The sequence below is a fragment of the Anguilla anguilla genome, chromosome 4, assembly GCF_013347855.1.
Source record: "Anguilla anguilla isolate fAngAng1 chromosome 4, fAngAng1.pri, whole genome shotgun sequence".
Classification (NCBI taxonomy): Eukaryota; Metazoa; Chordata; class Actinopteri; order Anguilliformes; family Anguillidae; genus Anguilla; species Anguilla anguilla.
Genome location: NC_049204.1, coordinates 12,619,633 through 12,641,419, shown reverse-complemented (window position 1 = coordinate 12,641,419; position 21,787 = coordinate 12,619,633). Strand labels below are relative to the sequence as shown.

The 21,787-nt window shown below is 40.3% G+C and overlaps 3 protein-coding genes and 1 long non-coding RNA gene across 4 annotated transcripts in view; 1 reads left to right on the top strand and 3 right to left on the bottom strand.

The window, feature by feature from the left end:
• lpp (LIM domain containing preferred translocation partner in lipoma) overlaps positions 1–9,607 on the bottom strand; it is a 244,668-nt gene extending 235,061 nt beyond the window's left edge. Inside the window, exon 1 of the mRNA XM_035415842.1 lies at positions 9,524–9,607. The gene's annotated coding sequence lies outside the window, so the exon portion shown is untranslated. The remainder of the gene's footprint in view (positions 1–9,523) is intronic.
• On the top strand, positions 3,029–13,489 carry bcl6aa (BCL6A transcription repressor a). Its single transcript, XM_035415838.1, has 9 exons — positions 3,029–3,278; positions 7,658–7,829; positions 7,937–8,158; positions 8,264–9,241; positions 9,614–9,795; positions 9,977–10,144; positions 11,267–11,397; positions 11,577–11,714; positions 12,129–13,489. Exons 1-9 carry the CDS (start codon positions 3,248–3,250, stop codon positions 12,264–12,266), a joined length of 2,160 nt encoding a protein of 719 aa, XP_035271729.1. The 5' UTR covers positions 3,029–3,247; the 3' UTR covers positions 12,267–13,489.
• On the bottom strand, positions 9,658–16,786 carry LOC118226309. The gene is made up of 3 exons (XR_004765016.1): positions 16,339–16,786; positions 15,668–15,737; positions 9,658–9,743 (listed from the first exon to the last, which is right to left on the bottom strand). It is a non-coding gene; the product is annotated as an uncharacterized LOC118226309 (long non-coding RNA).
• Positions 16,787–17,936: 1,150 nt separating this feature from the next.
• Positions 17,937–20,491, bottom strand: smx5. Its single transcript, XM_035412116.1, has 5 exons — positions 20,369–20,491; positions 19,762–19,829; positions 19,554–19,584; positions 19,377–19,436; positions 17,937–19,294 (listed from the first exon to the last, which is right to left on the bottom strand). Exons 1-5 carry the CDS (start codon positions 20,474–20,476, stop codon positions 19,169–19,171), a joined length of 393 nt encoding a protein of 130 aa, XP_035268007.1. The 5' UTR covers positions 20,477–20,491; the 3' UTR covers positions 17,937–19,168.
• Between the last annotated feature and the right edge of the window lie 1,296 nt (positions 20,492–21,787).

Sequence of the window (21,787 nt, the reverse complement as noted above, 5' to 3'; positions counted from 1 at the left end):
TTAAAACACCGGCTTGGTACAAGTACACTAGCAATAACAACTGTTCTTGGATGACGAGCTGTACTTCAAATTACTAACGCTTTGGGATAATTTTGATAATTTACCCGGTGTTCTGATGTACGTAAGCGTGTTTTAATTTCGGCCTAGAAATAAATGCTTCGATGTCTGCATTCAGATACTGATTATTAATACTAAAATGAATACTGAATACATTTGACTGAAGTCATCACCAGCTCTTTCGAATTTATGTTAACTGCTTTTGTGACCCCGCACACTAGACCCAATTAGGCTTAGGTCAAACTGCCAGCTATGGCTTTCGGCTGTATGCGAGATTGAATATCCTAAACTCGCATATTTTGTAAAGTTTTGGATCGAACGTTAAATATACAAAACTATTTTTCCACAGAGACGCATCATGTGATTTTTTTTTTTTTTTTTTTTGTAATGGCCTTCCTGACTAGCTTGAAGAAGGCTCCCAGCCGAAACGCGTCGGCGTTTTCCATAAATACTTTTTTAACTTCCATCGCTCTCCAAGAGTGGCCGAACTTTTCACATTCTGTTTTTGCCTGTCTTTTTCATGCACCTTTGTTGATCTGCGAAGTTGCGCCTGAACATCATTTAATCCGGAGTACCCGTCTACAGTCTCAGTTAAAGTACAGGCAAAATAAAGAAACACTATACTTCAAAGTGTATTAACGAGCCAGTGTATCAACGTGGCTAGGACAAATTAAACAACGTCAGTGCAAAATCTGCTATTTGCTTTAAAGTTGACACAAGTCCACTGGTTTCGTGTTTGCTGTACCAAATGTAGCCACACAGTCAGTATCGCGGTGCCCAAGTGACTCACACAGAAACACTGCCCAAACAAAACGGGAATCAAAACGAAAATGTCAATTTCAGAACAGTCGGTGAAGTTGGCATGACTTCGAAATACTACACCACAAAAGGTTAATAAAATTACCGTGTTTGAACTGACAAGCTATTTTTTAAGATTATCCAAAATATGATCTTAAATATTTTCATTCAATCCCAGATTTATATGGAGAGAATAATTACAGCAGTAAAAAGCTGAAAATGTAAAAGAAAGAGGAAAAAAGCTGAGAATTTTCCTTCTACTTAAAGAAAACAAGTGAATTAAAATCGTAATAGTCAACCACAAATATCGACCGGGATCTCCAAGAATCAATATAAAATAAATTAAAAACTGTATATCAAACGCGTCGCCTTCAAGCCATATCTAGGCTACACAATTGGCAGAATTGCCTGCTGACAGAAAGTGTCAGTTTTCTGAAGCCAGCTGAAGTGTTACGCACTTGCTACGGGTCTGTCAGACTGGCCTTTGACACAGTGTGTCATAACAGAATTTGCAGGCACTTGAAAATTATCACAAGAAATAAGCTACTGGCCAGAGGAGTCCTTCCAGTGTTTTCCCGTTTTGGTTACTTAATTATCAGCGTGTAGGCTACTGATATTGTTTGTCTTATATCGAATGTCCATATGTCGTGTATTGTACAGGCAAAAGGCGATTGTTCATACTGTCATTTTATTAGCCATTGCAAAATAATTTGCATTATCGCCGACATAAAACATAAATATACCTTTTAATAGACAGCTCAACTTCATTGTAATATTAAATTCGCTCTAGTGCTTCAATGGCCTAGCGCGTCAATGCATTTACGCATGATGCTGTGTCTATTTTAAAACGTTACACGTGAAGTGTGCAAATGTCAAATATTGGCATTATATATATATATTTTTTTTTTTTTTTTTTTTTTTAAACTGAAAAGCACTTTTACGTAATGGTTGCCACGAGACTTTAGTCTTGAGCCCGATGTGTAGAAGTTCGCTGCACTGTGTTTTGATTTTTAAAAGCCTCTTGAACCATAAGGCTTGGCGGTTTAACTGTGGATTTCACGGGCAACAGACTATATAGGGAACATCTTACAGAATTATTTTTTTAAAGCAGGTACACCAGTATCATACTCTGCCGGGGTCAAAAGTGCTCAGTGAGGGCTGGGGGCGCAAACTTACGGTATGATTATCATGCTACATTGGCACAGTCTAAAGTAACATAAGGACACCCAAGTAAATCAAGCCTTGTTCCACAGACCTGCATAATTCACCATTAGCTACTAATCTTTTTCTTTCCAGTACACATTAACAGGTGTTAAGACTTTAAGAAAATGTTGGTTTTAGCACTAGCTCATATCGTCCAACAGAATATGCTTTTCTGTAGCTGCATGCAGATAGACTAAATTGCGGCTAGAAGACCTTGACGTTGCATTCAGTTTGCAGGTTAAGATAATTACAGTCCAAATTTGTACGGATGATATACATTTTTAGATTAGGCTACATGTTATCAGTACAGGGAAATATTTTATATTTTGATTGTATTCTAAACAGAAGTGTAATCAGCGGTTATGCACTCAAGATACACAGGCTAGTCTATGCAACACCACCAATGACATGCACTATCGCCTATCGGATAGAGGTACCGAAACCTAACAGTACCGGACTTAAGCAATTCGGAAAGTCGTTAAGCAATTCGGAAGCTCACAGAGGCGAGAAAATATGTAGGATAGCTGCAGATAGACGGAGCTTATCCAGAAAAGCCAGCTTGCAAGCACAATGTCTTTCGGTTTATAAATAATCTCCTTTAAAACAAACCCTGTTGATGACAGGCCAGCGATCCACAGCAATGACGAAAAGAACGACTTACAAATATAGAGGGAAAAAGCAAAGATGACCAGTATCACAACAAACAAGAAGCGTGTGTCCGTGTGAATAGTACTCCTGCTATGTTCTGAATGTTACAGCAGTGAGTTTAGTACGGGGATAGGCAATGAATAGACACTGTGCTTATGTCACGGAATAGCAAATTAGTTCTGAGAATTTAGAGGCTGGACTATATTCATGTGCTACGTAGCTGTTCGACGGCCCATGTGACCGTCTGTGTCAGGAAGCATCCACAATCAAGGGGGAACTTAACATCTGACAGTCCCAGTTCTCCTTAAATTTACCTAAAATATAGAGTTTTTAATGAGGAAACTGTACCAGGTTTTAAAAGTGCGTGTTCAATTATCGCGGATAATTTGGAGCCCCAAAAATATATTTCACAGAATAACATTAACTTGATGTGTACGAAAACATGACTCTCCCCTGCTGTATACCAGTGGTACAGTCAAAAGCTCAAATTCCGAGAATTGAGCTCTTCTGATTCTTAGAACTGGGGTTCTTAGAAGTGGTGATGCAAGAAGTTTCTAGGAAAGCCCTACCAGGTGATTTTTAAATTCTTTTTGCCAATAATTTGGCGCGAACGTTTATCTTTCTCTGCAGAAGGTTTAGAAACAGAAGAGTTTGTTGTCTGAATGTTTAAAATGTAGATCTGTGTGACTTTGAAGGCTTTTTAGACAGTTCAACGTGTAGTGTTAATCTTGAGTGTCTTGGCTAGTGACAGTGCTCCTGACAGATCTATCTCTGCCTGGTGCTCCGCCGCTCTTGGTTGCTGTGCGGCCGTTCAGTTTATTGGGAGGCTGAAGGGTTTGCAGCACGAGTGCTACAGCTACTTAAAATCAATGGAATCGGCTGTTTTTCCTCTATAGAGTTCACATATGAGAGTCCTTAACAGAACCACAACAAAAAGTTAATGTTATTGTGAATTATGGTATGGTTATGGTACATTTTTGTGTATGGGGCAATATCTTTGGTTTCGCTGATCACAGCAACAATGTTTTGAATTTGTGAACATAAGTCATTTGAAATTGGGCACATCATAAATCATTGTGTAGAAGTAACAGCGTATTAACTTGATGTACGTAGGCAATGGAATTTGTTATGGGTATGGGGCTTGCTAGTTAATTTAAGACATCTGCACCAGTCCTTTGATTGTGATGGTCTCGGCTATGAGCATTTGATACTGTTTACCTTCTGAATAGTTATTTTTAAGGATATCAGATTAGATATCAGATGTTAAACGACAAGCTTCGAATGCAGTGGTTTACAGCTTAACCCATATGAAACACTCGGAACTGATCGTGCTTAATCAGGTTGCACAAGATACTGTTGCATTTGCGCTACCGCCGTTGCCAGTATTCACGATAACCTTGTTTATTAGTTCCCTGGTAACTTTCCATATCGATGTCTGCGCGACTTTGCGTTCTAGTACGCGTTGGTTATATGCCTCATCGTAAACAAAAATTTAATACCACTGCAGGTTGACACCGACAGTGTAGTCTATTACTGATATGTACACAGTAAACTGTAGGGTGTCAACGTCAGAAAATAGATGCGTCTTAAGTTATACAGATACTTAAGTTGTTGAATTCAGATAATGATATTGACTGACTATCTTCATGTATATTCAAACGTATAAAACCGAACAGAATAACTGTTTTCCCTAAGGGAACTTCTGGTATCAATTGACGTTGTCAACAAGTCTATAGTTAAGTAAACCTAGTTTCATTGTGAAGTTCTTAATGGCAGTGTTTTCCCCTCATTAAAATAAGTTGTAAAAAAAAATATATATATATATATTTTTGAAGTTAATTGTTCTAATTGGAGAAATGATTCTGTTTGTTGACCATATGACTAAACAATGCAGGCTCTCTTAAGTATTCGCTTTACTTTCTTGATATTTTAATATTTAAAAAAACAAGCTGCGGATTCGCACACTAGCCTAGACTTTGGCATTGAGGCAGGGGGTCATAAATCTCTGTCTAGTGTTTGCATGTTATTGGACGGTTTCACGCGCTATTCTTGGAGAGAGCTGGCTATCTATGTTCGGTTACAAACAGTTCTTGAAATGGACTCGCTTAATGTGGGATAGCCTAAATGGGTAAACGAAATCATTTTTAGGACTTAAAGCTTTTACGTTTCGATAGAACGCACATGGCCAGCCTTCATAACAAACGGTCCACGCATCAACAGCGTTACGACTAAGAAAGATGTGTTTTTTTCTTTTTCTTATCGACTCTATTTTAAGCAAGGTTACATGCTGTTAATTTGATTGATGAACATTTTGTCTGTACAGCGTGGATATAGGGTCTACTATTTGCTATAAAGTGAATCAAAATTCAGCTGTTGATAACGAGTTTCAGGGCGCACATTGTCTTTCTGCAGCTTAGCCTACTACCCCTCGTGCCCTCACTAGTTTTATTATTTAGTTTAGGGTAGGCTATATGGTGTATCCACCTGTTGGTGACATCTTGTGGTTGCAATAGTGTTATTAGGACAAGTCTTTTTGTGTCTAAAGTTAAATCGCCCAATGTTGAAATGTGTATGTTCCAAATCTCCGTGCATCCCAAAGCCAAAACAAATCTAATTTAACCGCGGGGATGCATTTTGTTTTCGCAAAATGTACTGTTTAAACGGTGACTGCGACTGTTATGTATAGACTGCCATCTAGTGTCAATATGCTATCCTACTTATTGTGTATGGATTCCCAAACCTGTTGTGCTCTTAAACGGCATCTCTTGCCCCAAAAGTTTTTCCCTATCATATTTCCCTCTGGGAGATGTGTTCTTAAAAGTCACAGGTTAAACGAGGGGTGATTCTGTCTTTTATAATGGAGCAATACGAAACCATCTGCCGGTAATGTAGGTTTGAGCGGAAACAGAATCTAGTGCAGCGCAAATACAGAATGTACAATATGCAAGAAATGTTCTAAAGGCAACAAACAGAGCATGACAATTATTTTTAAGCTTCCTTTCCGTTTATCCGGTGTTTTAGGTACTTTGATAAGGGCTCCGGATATTAGTGACGCGTCTGGCAAAAACCAGTAGGCCCATGTCCGCAATATTCTAAATTTTCGGGGAAAACCAAACTCCACGAGTTTCTGTCCAGCCTGCATGTATTTATAGCATACATAAAACGCACTCACACTCCCACAGTATACAGTTACACCGCAGTATAACTGTATAGTACTACGGGCATTAAAGCCAAAATTTTACGAAAATAAATTATATTGGAACTCTTAATTTGCCAATTGTGCTTTGCGCCCAACACATTCGCGCAGAATGAAACGTATTACCACATTTGAATTCCAATTTTCTTCAGCGTTCGATGTATTTGTAGTTCTGAAGGCTATAGCCTATTGTCACAAAATTTGAAGGCTTTATTATAACAGCCATATTAATTCGTTTGAAGCAAACAGAGTGAATACCGGTATAGATCAGTCACAGACCTGTTTCGCTGAAAACGTTCGTTCTTTTGACAGGTGCCTACTTTCCTTTACACAAAATTAAAACGTGATCTTCCGCTCATTGCAGGAAAACTCTTTATACTGGCTATAGTACTGCAGACTCTCCATAAATACGATCTCTTGCTTGACGTGATATGGAAATGTTGATTTCTTTACACTCCACGTGAAGCCAAGCGTGCGAATCTTCCCAAAACCGTCCACGATGTTGTTACTAAAGTACACCTTTAGTATTTCCAGGAATGTTAGTAAGTTATTTTTGGCGGTGCCGTTTTAAAGCGGTCCCAACATAGAACAGAAGTATCCTTCCTTACATGACAAGACGGGTAACAAAATAACTACATGACGAGAATTAATTTAAACGTGAATAACTGGGTCGTAGGAAAGAGCATTTCGACTAATTTCACATGACAACATAAATGTGTTAAGTAATTATTTACCTTTTCGTTAGCACAAGGGAAGACTGCCAAAAAGTAACGTGTCAGTCTGTTCAATACCAATGTTTGTGAAGCGATTTGGTAATCTTGTGGCACCGCCTCTTGGCTGAAAACGTTACCTACCGCTACCTACCGCAATTCGAAAAATGTTACGTTTGGTTTATTAAAGTAGGTGGATTGAAAGTTTAACCCACCTGTCACGAAAATAATGTAAATTCAGAGGGGAATTCAAATGGAAAGTTTGATTGTCAGATTTGAGGCACATCATACAGATACTTTCATGTGATGCCAACAATGGAAAATATGGCTTTGACATTGTGAGAGTCAAAGGGGGTCCGAAGTGTCAGTGTTGATTAGTTTATTGGAAACAGATTTCATCAAGAATTGATTTCTAAGAAATGGTATGTGAAAGTTAAGAGATCAAAAGGTAAAATTATCGGGCACAGGAAGTCTTGGAGGGAGACTGTCATTTCTCAGAAATGGTAAACCATCATTGCCTCATTATGCATTTGTCTTCTACTCTTTCCAGCCAGTTCACATCACATTTTAATGATCAAATCCAGACTTCAAAAACAGGCCTAAATGTTCACTATTACAGTGTATTTTCTCTTGGTGTACGTACGGTAAGATGTTGCAGTCTGTATAGTATCCATTTCTCTATCAGCATTCATAGTATTGGTAGTATAGAAAATTATTCACATGAACTTTAAAGCACTGATTTCAACCCTTCCCACAAAAGGACGGGTTGATTTTTAAAAATATTTAATGTTAAAGATTTGTGTCTCAGTCATTAAGTGACCGTGGTTTGTTCATTTTCATAACCTGTTCTACCAGTGTTTTGGATATTGTATCCGAGAGGAAATGCACACTGAAATTGACCACTTTCTATGAAAAGCACTACATTACAATGTCCATATCATGTCCATACCATATCAGTTGAATGATGCAACATAGTTGAAATTGTGATTTGGCCCTTCCACAATTATTTATCCAGGTTAAACCTCATATTCTTTTCATTTTTTAGATTTCGACAAAATGGCATGTGCAGCAGACAGCTGCATTCAATTCACACGCCATGCAAGTGATGTACTGCTGAACTTGAACCGGCTGCGCAGCAGGGACATCCTGACTGACGTCACGATTCTGGTCAACAGACAACAGTTTCGTGCTCATAAGACGGTCCTCATGGCTTGCAGGTAAGCTGATTGCTTTCGGGTGTTCTTTTTCCAAAGCCACTTGTCTACAGAACCCAGAAATGGCATGAATGGTAAAAGTGTCTTTTTTTTTTCTCTTCTTTTTAAAGTGGGTTGTTTTACACCATCTTTACGGACTCCCTCAAATGCAACCTGAACGCCATCAGCCTGGACCCGAAGGTGGACCCTGAGGGCTTTGCCATTCTGCTGGAGTTCATGTACACCTCTCGCCTCACGCTGAAGGAGAGCCTGATCATCGCCATCATGAACACTGCCATCTACCTGCAGATGGACCACGTTGTTGACACTTGCCACAGGTTCATTAAATCCAGGTGAGGACACGCAGAACTAGGACGGAAAGAGGAACGAGTCTGCACCTTGCTTACTCATTGAGATTTAATCCGATACTAAAAAGGCCTGCTTTTTCCTTTCTTTAGTGATCCATCAACCAAGCTGCCCAGAGAAGAGTTTCTAGTCAGCCCGTTAATGTTGCCTCAGGATGTGCACGCTTACCGACCCCATGAAGTGGCAGAGAATTTACCCAGCCGGGCTGCCCCTTTCAGGGATGGGAGAGCCTATGGTTCCGGCATGTTCAATGGAGTCGGCGCTCCCAGCAGTTCTTATCTTTATGGCCAATTCCCGGTTCAGGGGTTCCATTTCCCAATCGGAAAGCTGAGTGATGCCAAGAGCTCTTTCCCCGACTTCGCTAAAGCGAGCGTACGGTGGGGATCCGAGCACCACAAGAACGGTTCTCCACCGGACAACCCAGAAGACATGCTGGCAGAGTACACCAGGGCCAATGCCGGCAGTGCCCCCAGCGTCTGCCACGTGACCGTCTACCCTTCCAGAGAGATGACCAGAGAGGACGAAGCCCGGAAGGAGGGCCTGGTTAGCGGCCACCAGCCGGCGGGCCTGGGCTCCAGGAAGCACGGCTTCCCCGGCCTGGTGCGGGAGCAGAGGGAGGCGGGCAAAGAGCACCCCCACCCTGTGGGGGAGGAAGACGCGAGCCATCGGCACTACTCCCTCAGCGGCCGCAAGGGCCTCATGAGCAGCCCGCAGAGCCCGCTCAAGTCCGACTGCCAGCCCAACTCCCCTACCGAGTCCAGCAGCAGCAAGAACGCCGCCTTCGCCCAGGCCACCCGCTCGCCGCCCGCCCAGGGCACGCAGGACCCCAAAGCCCGCAACTGGAAGAAGTACAAGTTCATCGTGCTCAACTCGGCCAACCAGAGCTCCAAGGAGGACGAGGGCGGCCCCCGTGACGCGGAGGCGCGCTCCCCCCAGCGCCTGGGCTCGCCTGCCTACCTCCAGCCCGGCGATTCGGACCACACCGACCTGCAGGGCGCTACCAAGATCAACGAGCACGGCGAGGACTTCGCGCCGCCCCAGGCCAGTCGCCTCAACAACATCATGAACAGGTGAGCCTTCTGCACCTGTGTGCAGACTGATCATGTGACTGACTGACTGACTGCTGATACTGTATGCAATGATATCTGCGTAGTCCCAGCTCATATGAGCAATGGCTCAAGAGCAGGGCTTGGAAATTCAGGTCCTGGAGGGCCAGTGTGTATGCAGGTCTTTGCTTCCACCATCTAGCTTGGCTAAATGAGCTAATTGGCTGTATACACCAAAACCGGTTCAGTCTTAGATTTTATAACGGAATTACATTACATGCATTAAGGAACGTAGCTTGGGTTTACCTCGGAGTATGAATTGCGAAGCGGGCAATGCGCTGGTTTGGGCGGGCTCTGCGGCATCTCTGACAGACAGGGACTTCCTCTGTTTTCCAGGGCCACGGAGGGATCGCAGAGGGGCAGCGCTGGCCATGCCGCTCTCTACAGGAGCCACTTGAAGTGTTCGTCCTGCGGCTCCCAGTCCCCACAGCACTCTGACGTCTGTTCCAACACTCCAGGGTCACATCTGGGGGAAGAGGTGACAGAACTGCATTCAGAGTATTCAGACTCCAGCTGCGGTAAGGGCATATGGCACGTTATGACATTGCATGTGTGTGTCCCCCCCCTCCATTTAAAAAAAAGGGGCATGGTAACAAATAGGCATTAATTTTGAAACATCATGCCCCGAATTGACTTATTTTATTATTTTTTTTTTTATCCTTCTTATAAAAATTTCTAATTTTATTTTTTATTTTACAGAAAACGGTACCTTCTTCTGTAACGAATGCGACTCAAAGTTTGCGGAGGACGACGCTCTGAAACGGCACACGCTCCAGGTCCACAGCGACAAGCCATACAAATGTGATCGCTGCCAGGCTGCCTTCCGCTACAAGGGAAATCTCGCCAGCCATAAAACTGTCCACACAGGTGAGTCCAGATGGCTGCTTCTACGGACGACCGGGGATCTTGGGAATCTGATTACCACCGAAAGCTAAAAATGCTGAATTTACTTTAAAATTGGAATACGGAAAGTGCCGCTTAAGAACAATCTCTGAATTGTTTAATTGACATAAAATGCAGAAATGGCTTCGAACTGTCTGCTGCCATGTTTTTATTAAAATTCACAGCACCAATTGTCTGCACTTGAGGTATTTGCCGATATTTTAACGTACGATAATCAAGCCATGGAATTGGACATAATTCCATGAAAATATCCAAAATTGGAAATTCTATGAAAATACCCAAATTATGAGAATCTGTTATGCAATTACGTTTATTCTACAGTATCATTAACCTACATGATACTGTAGATTGAATGGAGAGACAAAAATTCCGGAAAACTTTTTAGGTTGTTACAAAGTACAAGTAACACCAGGGGGGAAAAGGATGGTGCAAGCAGTCTTTGAGTGAATGTATCAATGAAATTCAATAGCTACATTAAGGTGGGGTTTTATTAAGTTAAGATTAATAGTTTACCGTAATTTTTGAGTTGCATTTGAGGACGTATTGCACTACCAAATACCACTATTCCAGTAGAACAACCCCTTACAATGGGTCAATTGTTTAGTATGGTCTATACTTTCCCTCCAATTCTGGCACTTACAATGTGTAACCCTTCTATAAATATTTAAATTGTTCCAATTGTTTCATTATTTATATCCTACATCTTAATGCATTGTGGTGGTCTCGAAGACTTTACAGAACTTTACATTCTAATTTTAGCTAAATATATAGAGATACAAAGCATCAAGTTGGCCAACAGCGGTTGCTCTCACCCAGTCACCACCATACCCTATTTTGAGCCAGGGAAAACCCAGTTGTGTAGTTTAAATGTACTGATAATCAGTCACAATCAAATAAAAAAATTTAAAAAACCGTTTTAAATAAACGTTTTCTTTGCAGGAAGTTTTTTCTTTTTTTTTAATAATTTTTATGCAAAGCCAATATCCCATGATTGGAAACTGGTGATGATGTATATTGCAGTATTATGACAGGGTTTATATTGTCTGCCAGTCTGTGTACAAGTTTTCAATGACCGTCCCATTCCAGGGGAGAAACCGTATCGCTGCAACATCTGTGGTGCTCAGTTCAACAGACCAGCCAACCTCAAGACTCACACGCGCATTCACTCCGGAGAAAAGCCATACAAGTGTGAGACCTGCGGAGCACGCTTTGTACAGGTGAGCAAAAAGCCGACTCAACACTATCTGCCTTGTTCTTCAGTGTTCCCATAGGTCAGAACACAACTAACCTGTATAATTACAACAAGAATAGTACTGTGTGCACACCTACAGGACAGAAGTAGCATTACAGCCTCCCTATTGGTTTCAAAGCCCCTAAAATGTGTCGTTCTGTGCAGGTCGCCCACCTCCGCGCCCACGTGCTGATTCATACGGGGGAGAAGCCGTACCCTTGCGAGATCTGCGGGACGCGTTTCCGTCACCTGCAGACACTCAAGAGCCATTTGCGCATACACACGGGAGAGAAGCCCTATCATGTAAGCAAAGCATGTTCATTTACAAAGGCCATTTTTCTAAAAAAATTAATAAATAATTTTAAAAAGGCACCTGTGAAAGCCGGCTAAAAGTGAAACTTTCAGCTGTGTCATTGACACAAAGAGAACTGGATAGCAGATGGTGCCAAGGAAGAAAATTCAGTAAACCACCTTCACCACTCCTTTCCTCATTTCTTAAAATGCACTGCTGGGGAACAAATGCAGAGTAATTCCTTTCTAAATTTGGATCAGAGTTGCCTTCACAATTTAAGAGATGGGCAAAACTAAACTGGCGGTTTCAATGTAAGAATGGCGGGATTAAACTGCCGAGTTCTCCAATCAATGAGGGGAGGAGTGGTTTTGTGACACCCAGGTGAAAAATGTCTGAATGCTAATTACATTCTCCCTCGTTTTTAGTGTGAGAAATGCAACCTGCACTTTCGCCACAAGAGCCAGCTGAGATTGCACCTACGACAGAAGCATGGCGCCATCACGAACACCAAGATCCAATACCGCATGTCCACTACAGACCTGCCAACTGAGTTCAAGGCCTGAGGAGAAAGACCAGGTGTCATTGACCTTGGCATTCAAACAATCTGACTTATACAATCGTCCAAAATTGTAGTGCCACACTGTGTGAGGGGGGGGGGGGGGGGAAAGCACTGGCACTCTATGCCAGTTTAAACGGGTTTCCTCTTCATTCCAGTGAACATACAACCAGAAATGGTCTCTTATAGGCACTTTATTGTCTATGTAGTCCAGTTGGGAGTGTTTATAAGCTTTCTGAGGTATATAAAGCTTTATTTTGTTGAAAAAAAAAAAGAAAAGGAATGTAGACATTAAAATCCCAGTTTTTGAGGATATAGTATTTTATATCAAAGAACATACTTTTCTGAAAGCAAATAGGAAATTTTGATTGAGGGACGGTATATTTTAGGATATTGGCATTTCTGGCAAAGCTGTACAAAGAATTCTATCTATAAATTTATACATAAATGTATGTTACACCGTGTGTAATTGTCTTTTTCATGTGAAAGGGCAGCCTGGCTCCGACAGTAACATTTCATATCAGAATAGGTTTCAGCTTAGATCCCTTTGAGAATGAATGCTGCTTACTGAAGTACCGAAAATAATATGCATGAGGCAGGTGACTACTGTCGCCAATATTGAACATTAATAAAATGGGGAAACGCATACATAGTGTGACATAAAAATGTACAATAACATCAAAATCTGATCTCTGCTGGCAGAGCAAATCTGAAATTCATGTTGAAATATGTATTTTAAGGTACTGCTGCGGTATGACCGAGAAAATATTTTGCTTCAAATGTATTTGTATAGAAATGTCTTTTGTTTTGTTTTTTTTTGCAAGTGAAGGTTTACAATTTTGTTATTGTATTAGAAGCTACAGTAGAAGGTTGTAAAATTGTCAGTTTCGTTTGTACATACACTGTGTACTGAAGGTGCCTTTCTCTGTGGTGACTGAATTCTTTTCCATTCAGCCCAGTTCTATTAAGGTACAACTCAAGGACAGCACTTGTCTGGGCTTTTGTGTGTTGGTGCGTGGGGTGTGCATGTGTGTGTGACTGTGTGTGCGCGCGCGGACGTTTTGCTTTTCATTGACCTTCAAAACATGCAAATTCATTATTGCTTGAGCTGTAAACCTTCAGGAATTTGTTTGGGATTGGGCTTTTTAAACAACTGCATTAAGCTCATCTTGTAATATATTGATGTATGAATGTAAAATAAAAGTATTGGATTTCTATGTATCAATTTGAGAGCAGTTTTGATGTATTTCTGTGCAGCTGGCAGTTACTGTACATGAATCCATATAGTATAGCCTTGATTATGCAACATCATAAAATGGTACTCAGAACAAAGAAAATGTACCTTTTATCACTTAATGGGAAAGAACGGTCTCACTAAATCAAAGAAAAATGGTGCATCCATGTTTAAAAATTAAACCTTATTGAACAAATAAAGTAGCAGCTTGAGCAAATAAATGCTTCTACTTAATTTGCTCAAAATATAACTTGAATGGGGATGCTCCCTTTTTCTCTGATTTCGCTACATGCTGTGTTTAAAGTTTGGCAATTATCCCACTTGTGCAGCACCTATAATTGACTGGTGTGCAACAAGGACTTACACAAAATACACAACAGTGCAAAGTCATTTTCCCATGCACTATACTGGTTACAACACCAGCAGTCAAGACTGCTGTATCTGCAACAGTAACTTTAGCCTATCCCTATAAATCTCTCACTAATTCAATATTTCAGCAATATTTTAAAAATGATATAGTCTAGGCTACATCAACACAACAGATGTGCCAGATCACTGCAAACTTCGGATTACCAATACCATATAAAAGGAATTGGATCAAATTTCCTTTGTGTGCTTGTGTGTAAAATAAGCCAATTAGCCCAACATCCGACACCACAGCATTTCAGGGTAGTGCTTGCGATTGAAGTTTATGGTTAAAAACGGGTTCCAAAATAGAAACAAAAGGTTTCCTTGTTGTCTGAAGATGAAATACTTAATGCTTCAAAGCTAATCTCTTGAAGGTTTCTCCATTTGCATATTGTGACGGAATTTCAAGGAATTTATTTCATCGGAAGTAGTTAACAGAAGAGGCACAAGGGTAGGGTGCTTGAAATGACCTCAACATTTACTCAGAATTCAAATCAGAGAGGTGTGGCTATAACCACTGAAGTGCATTCAGCAAACACTCCCAGCCCCGTCACGCCCCTCATGGTTTGGAATCTAATCTTGATCACACCAGTGCCAACTGTGTCCAGCAATCTTACAGAGTAACACAAAACTGGCCCAAGGACAAAAGGTCAGTTGATAAAGAGTATTCCCCCACCACACAATGGCAACTACTGATGCAGTGATAGACAGCCTGCACCTAAACCTGTTCATTCCAAAATACTGAATAAACGGTTTAAAAAATAATCATTACATGCAGCCTACAAAATGTATCCTATAGTTACACTGCTCACACCAGAAAGCTATAGCCTGTACAAACAATTTACACATAAAATGTATTAGGCATTTATCAACACCAGTGTCTAAATTCAACACATCTGACATTTCATATATTCCAACAAAATGTCATTCACTTAATTTTTCGTTCTAAACTTTCCTCAAGAGCCCGCAGTAGAGCACTGAAGAGATTCTGCAGTATCTCTGTGAACATAAACCACTTGTGCATTTCTTTTTAACTATTTGCAAAAGCAAATTAAGAAAATGTGGATATCAACCACATTCATAAAAGCAATGCTTGCAGGTCCAAAGTCAAAGATATGTCCCATAGTTCACAAATCAAGCTAATTGTTTGCCCATCACATAAATATCCATGAAAGCATGCATATATTCTTTGAGGAAACATTCTTTTTTTTAAAATGCTAATTAGCCTATACATAGTTGGAAAGTGCAGTCACATTTAACTGCTAGTCTCAGTTGGGTATTCCTTTTAAGCAGAGATACTATGAAAACACAGGCCTTTTCAAGCTCTGAACTCATAAAACTTTATTACTCATCTGGTCCAAGCCTCCAATGCGACTCCCTCGTGCCCCATATCTAAAGATACATCTACTGAACAAAGAAATAAATCAAGGCTTTGCTGAGCTGACTTCAGATGTTTTTCGTTTTTTTTTTATTTTTTATTTACCAACAATAAAGAATAAAATTCTCTGCACCTCTTCGTCTTAAATTTCAAGAGTGGAACTGAATAATGTCAGCCTTTTATATTAGCCAGGGGGCCATTTAGCCTTAGTGATTTCTTTGTTGCATGCCCCAATATAGACCTACGGCATCCCTTTAAACTGAAAACTTAATCATTCAGGGAAGGTTTATATATATGTTTTTATTATTATTATTTAATGCAAGAAGAGGGCATTGCAATGTACCTAGACGGGTATATAGGCTAAATGCAAAGCCAACTGTGTGCTCACCTGATTAGCATTTCCTTCTGTACCAATCCACTCCACGGTGCAGGCCATATTTCCGACTCCACTGGTTCGCCTGAAAATACATCACGACTTCAGCCCGAAAAGCATTCATCAACCTACTTTGTTGCACACTGCAGAGCATTATTTTTTCCCCCAGATGTGCTGACATGAGTTTAAGCAACTTAATCATTAGGCATGTCTCGGCAACCACCAGTTAGCAATTCGTTTAACATGAATCGGCCATATGCGGCCGTAAGTAATGCGCAGCTTCGGAGGTGCACTCCTCTTAAATTTATGATTGAACGCGTTTTACTTTTAGCTAGCTTGGCTACCTAGCAGTTCCAGATATGCAGAGCAGGGTGTAGGCCTACAGACAGACTGGAAGTTCGTTAAAACAACTTCGTGGCCTAAAATAGACACTGGGATATGACAATAACAAAATTAAAATAAACAAGTGTAATGTTAGCTAGTAGTTAACCTGTAACCTTTGTTACACAGACAACGTTAGGTCTGTTCTGGATTACAAACAGCTATTGCCTTATTACGTTGCTGACTATCAATTTATTTTAATCGTTTGTAGTTCTCTGTAGGCTCTATTCCTAATGCATTCTGATGAGTTCTTGAAAAACTTTTTACTGATTTACTACTAGTTTGAAACATCTAGCCAGTCATACCTGCTTGTCCTGGCCCATGACGGTAATGTCCTCCTCAAAAAAATTAAAAAGCGCGCGATTTTGGGCGCCTGCTCCAAATCACTTGACTCCAGCTGCTTCATTTTGCTCTTGATAGATTCACGGTCCTTGTTGTTGAAATTGTGGACATTGGGTCACCGAATCTAATCTGAACAACTCTTCCACAAAAACGTCAATCAAATAAACACACAGTTGAAATAAAAAAAAGGCTTTATCAGGTATCAATCATCGATTAATGGTCTTCAAACCACTGGCTACCTCTCATTGCACGAAGGAAATGTCATTATTTGGGGGACGATAATTGGTAGGCCTACCATTGACGTTACCCTAGCATGTAGCATGCACTTATACAAAGAAAATTACATAGGCTAGAGTAGCCTTGCCTGCATTTTTACTTGCAATCCATTTTTATATTTGACCATTTTCACATAAGTACCTTTATAAATAATTGTTGTACCTCAGGTGGGAACTTAATCCACAACTTTTGAGCAAGCCCAGTTTATAAACCATCATGTTATACTGACACCTAATCAATTTATTCACTGATGTACAGAAAATACACATTAAAACTGCCTTCCAAGGGTAAATATGCACCCCACACCATTATTAAACTACCAGAAGAATGCTTCACTGAAAAGACACTGCTGTGTTTCCTTTTTTTTCCCAGTATCTGTAAACTTCACTAGTTAATTTTTGGCCCAGGTAAACAGCAGGGGCTCCAGCACCCAGCAGTCATTATAGGGCACTGAGGCTCAGATACTCTGTTGAGACTCCCAACCAAGATGGTGTTGCCAGCCAAAATCTACATAACGGTTGTCCAGTGTTGTGAAAAGGGACAGTGAGGGTGTCGGTTTTTGTTCAAGCCCAGCCCTAAGACAGCTGTTTCTACTTATCAAGGTCTTGATTGAAGATCATAAGTAGTTAATTAGTCAAAACAAGTGTCATTGTGATGGGCTAAAACAAAAATCTGCACCCACACCAACCCATTGCAGACAAGTTGGTTCCCAACCTTGGTCCTGGAGTAGCCCTGTGTATGCTAGTTTTCATTCCAACCACAACTGCAATCCCAGAATTTTAACAAGTTCTTAATGAAGTGTTTTTAAACCTCTTAAACCACATTATGTCAGAAATAGCTATGCGTGCCATGAAGAATAAAAATTCAAAATTCATATTGTGTTTATTGTGCTATACTGCAAACAATTACATAAAAGAGGTAACAAATATCCATCCATTATCTATGCCCGCTTATCCTGGGCAGGCACGCGGGGGTGCTGGAGCCTATCCCAGCATGCATTGTGCAAGAGGCCGGAATACACCCTGGACAGGCCGCCAATCTATCGCAGGGCACATACACCATTCCACTCACACTCATACCTGGGGGCAATTTAGACCTTCCAATTAAATACCTGCATGTATTTGGACTGTGGGACTACCTGGAGGAAACCCACGCAGCCACAGGGAGAACATGCAAACTCCACACAGAAAGGCTCTGGCCAAGACCTAGGAACTTCTTGCGGTGAGGCAACAGTGCTACCCACTGCACCACCGTGCTGTTCAATAAAGAGACTTAACACTACTAATTGGAACAAAATTCACTTTATTTCTAAATCATATCAAAACCATGATCAAATTAAAATCTCTTGCTCGTCAGCTAAACAACATACAAAAAAATGGAATCACAGATCCTCAATGATTAAAGTGAAAAGATGCAGTACGGAAAACTAAAAACTATTTTTATTTCTTTTTTAACAACAAAAAAAAATACACACGAACTGGACACGACTAACGAGAAGCTTTCTAAAGAATTATACTGCAATAAAAAAAAGACGGTTAGCAATTTATAACAGTGCGGAACAGGCATACCACAATGGTTGCACTGAACTAGACCAATTCCTCACATCAAAGTCTATCAGTCTAAAAACTGACATTTTGATATGAAAAAAAGATTAAATACCTTGTGTCAAGTATTCCCTCAACCCACTATTTTATCTACTAAGTGAGTCATCTTTACAGAAAAATACTTTGAAAGGATGAGGTGTAATAGGAATTCTGTTTCCTTCAGTTAAATCATCCGTGTCAGCCTGTGCCAATTAGCTCTGCTGATGATCCCAAATAAACTTCTAGATACAACTTTGCCAGTTTCCACATTGGTTTCTGAAATCAATTAAAATCATTAAGTCAAGGAGGCTTTAATTATAAATCTGTTGCATGTTCATATTTGTCTAAATATTTACAAGTTTTTTTACAAATCTATGGAAAGCTTTGGTCTACAGATGCTTGGGATAGAAGATCCTTTTTACAGACATAACATTGATAGCCAGTGCCATATTTTTTAAATAAATCAGATTAGACAAGTCACTTGCAAAGTAAATCATACAGAAACTAGAGGCCTGAATTACATAATTAGTTTGAAAAGATATGCCAATTTGTCTTGGCAAGACCTACTGCAAAATCATAAACTAGAGGTCATGTTCCAGAGCAATTCTTGAAAAATGGGGCCTCTGACACAATTCTTACCATAACAATGGTAAAAAAAAGGCTGACCCGTATTGCTGTTGCTCTGAGGTAGGTTTAAGGATTTGGTCGGGTAAGACAGAATATAAAATTAATCACAACATTGACTCAATGAAATCAAACCAAGGAACACGCTGACTCTGAGACTGAAGCCTCACAAAGACTGTAAAATGGAGAGACCATGTCTGGGACAACCAAGGAGAGCACAGCCTTTAAAACTACAAATGCTTCGCCCAAACTCAGAAATGGCCAGTCCCACCACCCGCCTCAATACGGCTGTGCCCGGCCCCTAGTGAAATCACTGCTTCTGCTGCATGGCCTCCTTGCGGGCAGCATCCTGCAGCAGTTGGGTGTCCACCTCATCAGCAGGTAGCTGCACATACCGCACCACAGAGCCACGGATGAAGCAGTTCTTCACTGACAACTGGAGGGAACAAAAGAAAATGTGAGGTGCAAAAGAAACTAATGCTTTCTGAGTTGCCAACATCTCTGTCACAGGTACTCACCATATGCGGATACTTCTCTGGATCAGTTACGCTGATGTCCGTCAGTTTGATATTCAAGTACTGTAGTTGAAAATGTAAGTATTTAAAATACATCAACATAAGTCAAATTGAATGACTGCACAGTCTTAAGCATGACACCTTACAATGAAAAGAAGAAATTGTATGAATAAAACGCACCTGGTCTACTGAGTGAAGTGTGCCACAGATACTGCAAAAAACCACAGAACAAAGTTAGATTTGATTCTCTATCAATAGCTACCAGCCTACAACTCGTGAACGCACTGCTACTCTTTTTCACATACGTGAATGCACATTCAAAGCCTTGCAAGCTATAATTTGAGGCCTTTCTGTAGTTTGTAGTAAGATCAGTCACGTATTCTCGTACCTCAAGTCATTTTTTAACTCCACTACCACGTCTTTGCCCACCAACGACTTGAAGAACGAGTAGAACAGCTGTAAAAAAATTTTTAAAAAAAGTGAAACACGTTATATCCAGCCACACATACAGTAATAACTAGTTGGCATGCTAGCTAGCTGAGTCCGTTAAGAATAAACAAAAATACAGCTACTTAAATTAGTCTATCAAGGATAATTACTCTGAATATTTTACTATCCTCGTAATTACTAGTTGATACTGAAACGTTCCACTTCCATATGAACATGTTGCCAAACTAGAGTATGTTATTAGACCCAAACGCAGCAATCTAAATATATATATTTAGTTTGTTGCCTGAGTTTATATTCGTTAAGTTACACGGAAAACCGACTGATCGCTAACATAACTAGCTAGCTAACATGAGCTAACGTTAGCTACGTTAGTGTTACGACACCCAAAGATACCGCCGTACTGGCTGCATTTCAAGCTAAGTAATTACAATAGACTATTAATTTTAACAACTCCCTACGGGTTGATTTACGTGTATGTAAACTAAATAAAGCAATGCAAATATTATATTTTTATACATTAAAATACACATTGTCATAAGGCTCACCATGTTCACTCTGTAACCGCGTCGAATGATAACGCGATATTTTCCCTTCGTTTCGAGAACGGGACAATAAATACTCCACTCCCATAGGTGGGTTATAAAATGCGTCATACACAGGCGTCAAACTTGTCATAATAAAAGTTTCGTACGACTTGGATGTGTGAGTGAATGAATGGGTGTGTGAATAAGAAAGGAAAATGCCACTGCCCTATAAAATGTTATATATATGAATACATCTGTGCCGCGTATGTTACGACCTCATGCTCGCGGGTAGATTCATTCAGATTTTCCAATACGTCGTCCAGGTCCGGTTGATCTCATTTCGCTGAGAATTTTTGGTCTGGTTTAGCGTACTACTGCACTCCTGGTCAGTGAGGTTGCTTTGCTTTTGTAGTCTGGGAAAATGCTAATGCATGCCTACCGAACAGAAAGCCAGATCATTACATTGGTGAAAACAACCATTCTTCCCCATATTAACCGCAACACATTTGTCCCGTAAGTATTTTCAAATGCATCAACTGCGTTTTTTTCACAACCCTGATGAAGATGGATTCTGCAATAAAGTAGACCATTTTATGCTAAAAATGCAGAGAAAACCTACAATACTAATATTTAACAATTGTTCAGAAACACACATTTTTGTTTTTAATAAATATCATCAAGGGTGTGAATAAAAAAGAAGCCTACAGTATATTCCTACTGAAAGAGGTTTAAAAAAAAACACTAGCACAACTGATTAGCTAACACTGTTTCTAATTCAAATGTAGTTTTACCAAAACTTTCATTCAGAAGTAAAAATTTCCTACACTTGCTCATCAGAAGGATTTGATCTAAAACTTCTTTCTAATTGCAAAACCTGTTTCTCAATGTCGTCAGAAATGTCACCTATAGATTCAGAATCAGTCCCAAAACATTAAGTGCAATTTTAACATGTCTTTCTCGGCACTGCAGATCTCAGACGCTTTTGTTCAGCAAAGTTGTACAATTTCTCTTCAAGCACGCAAGAATTCCCCAATTCCTTGTCCCTTCAGGGCATGTCTGGTTGGGTTCCAACTTATTTTAATTCAAAGCTTTGGCACAGTCTTTGTATAAAACATTCCCTTCAGCAATGTCCTGGGGAAAGTTTCAGTACTCTCTCAGACAGATAACTAATTTTGATTTCTCTGTTTTCTGGAGTGATTTTCTAGGTTGGAAAATGGTTGTGTGGGTTTGGTGCCAAAATTCTGTCAAACTACCCAGTAATCAGTATAAAGTGTTCTGCGCCAGTGCAGATACAGTTCAACCCAGTTCCACAACCAGACTTGTCACTTTTTGTGAGCACATCCCAGGGACATACTGTATATAACGGGACACAGGAGTGTCCTCTTTGCAGCTAAGGAAATGTGATGGAATGTTGGGGTAAATTCATAGGTAATGTCCAGT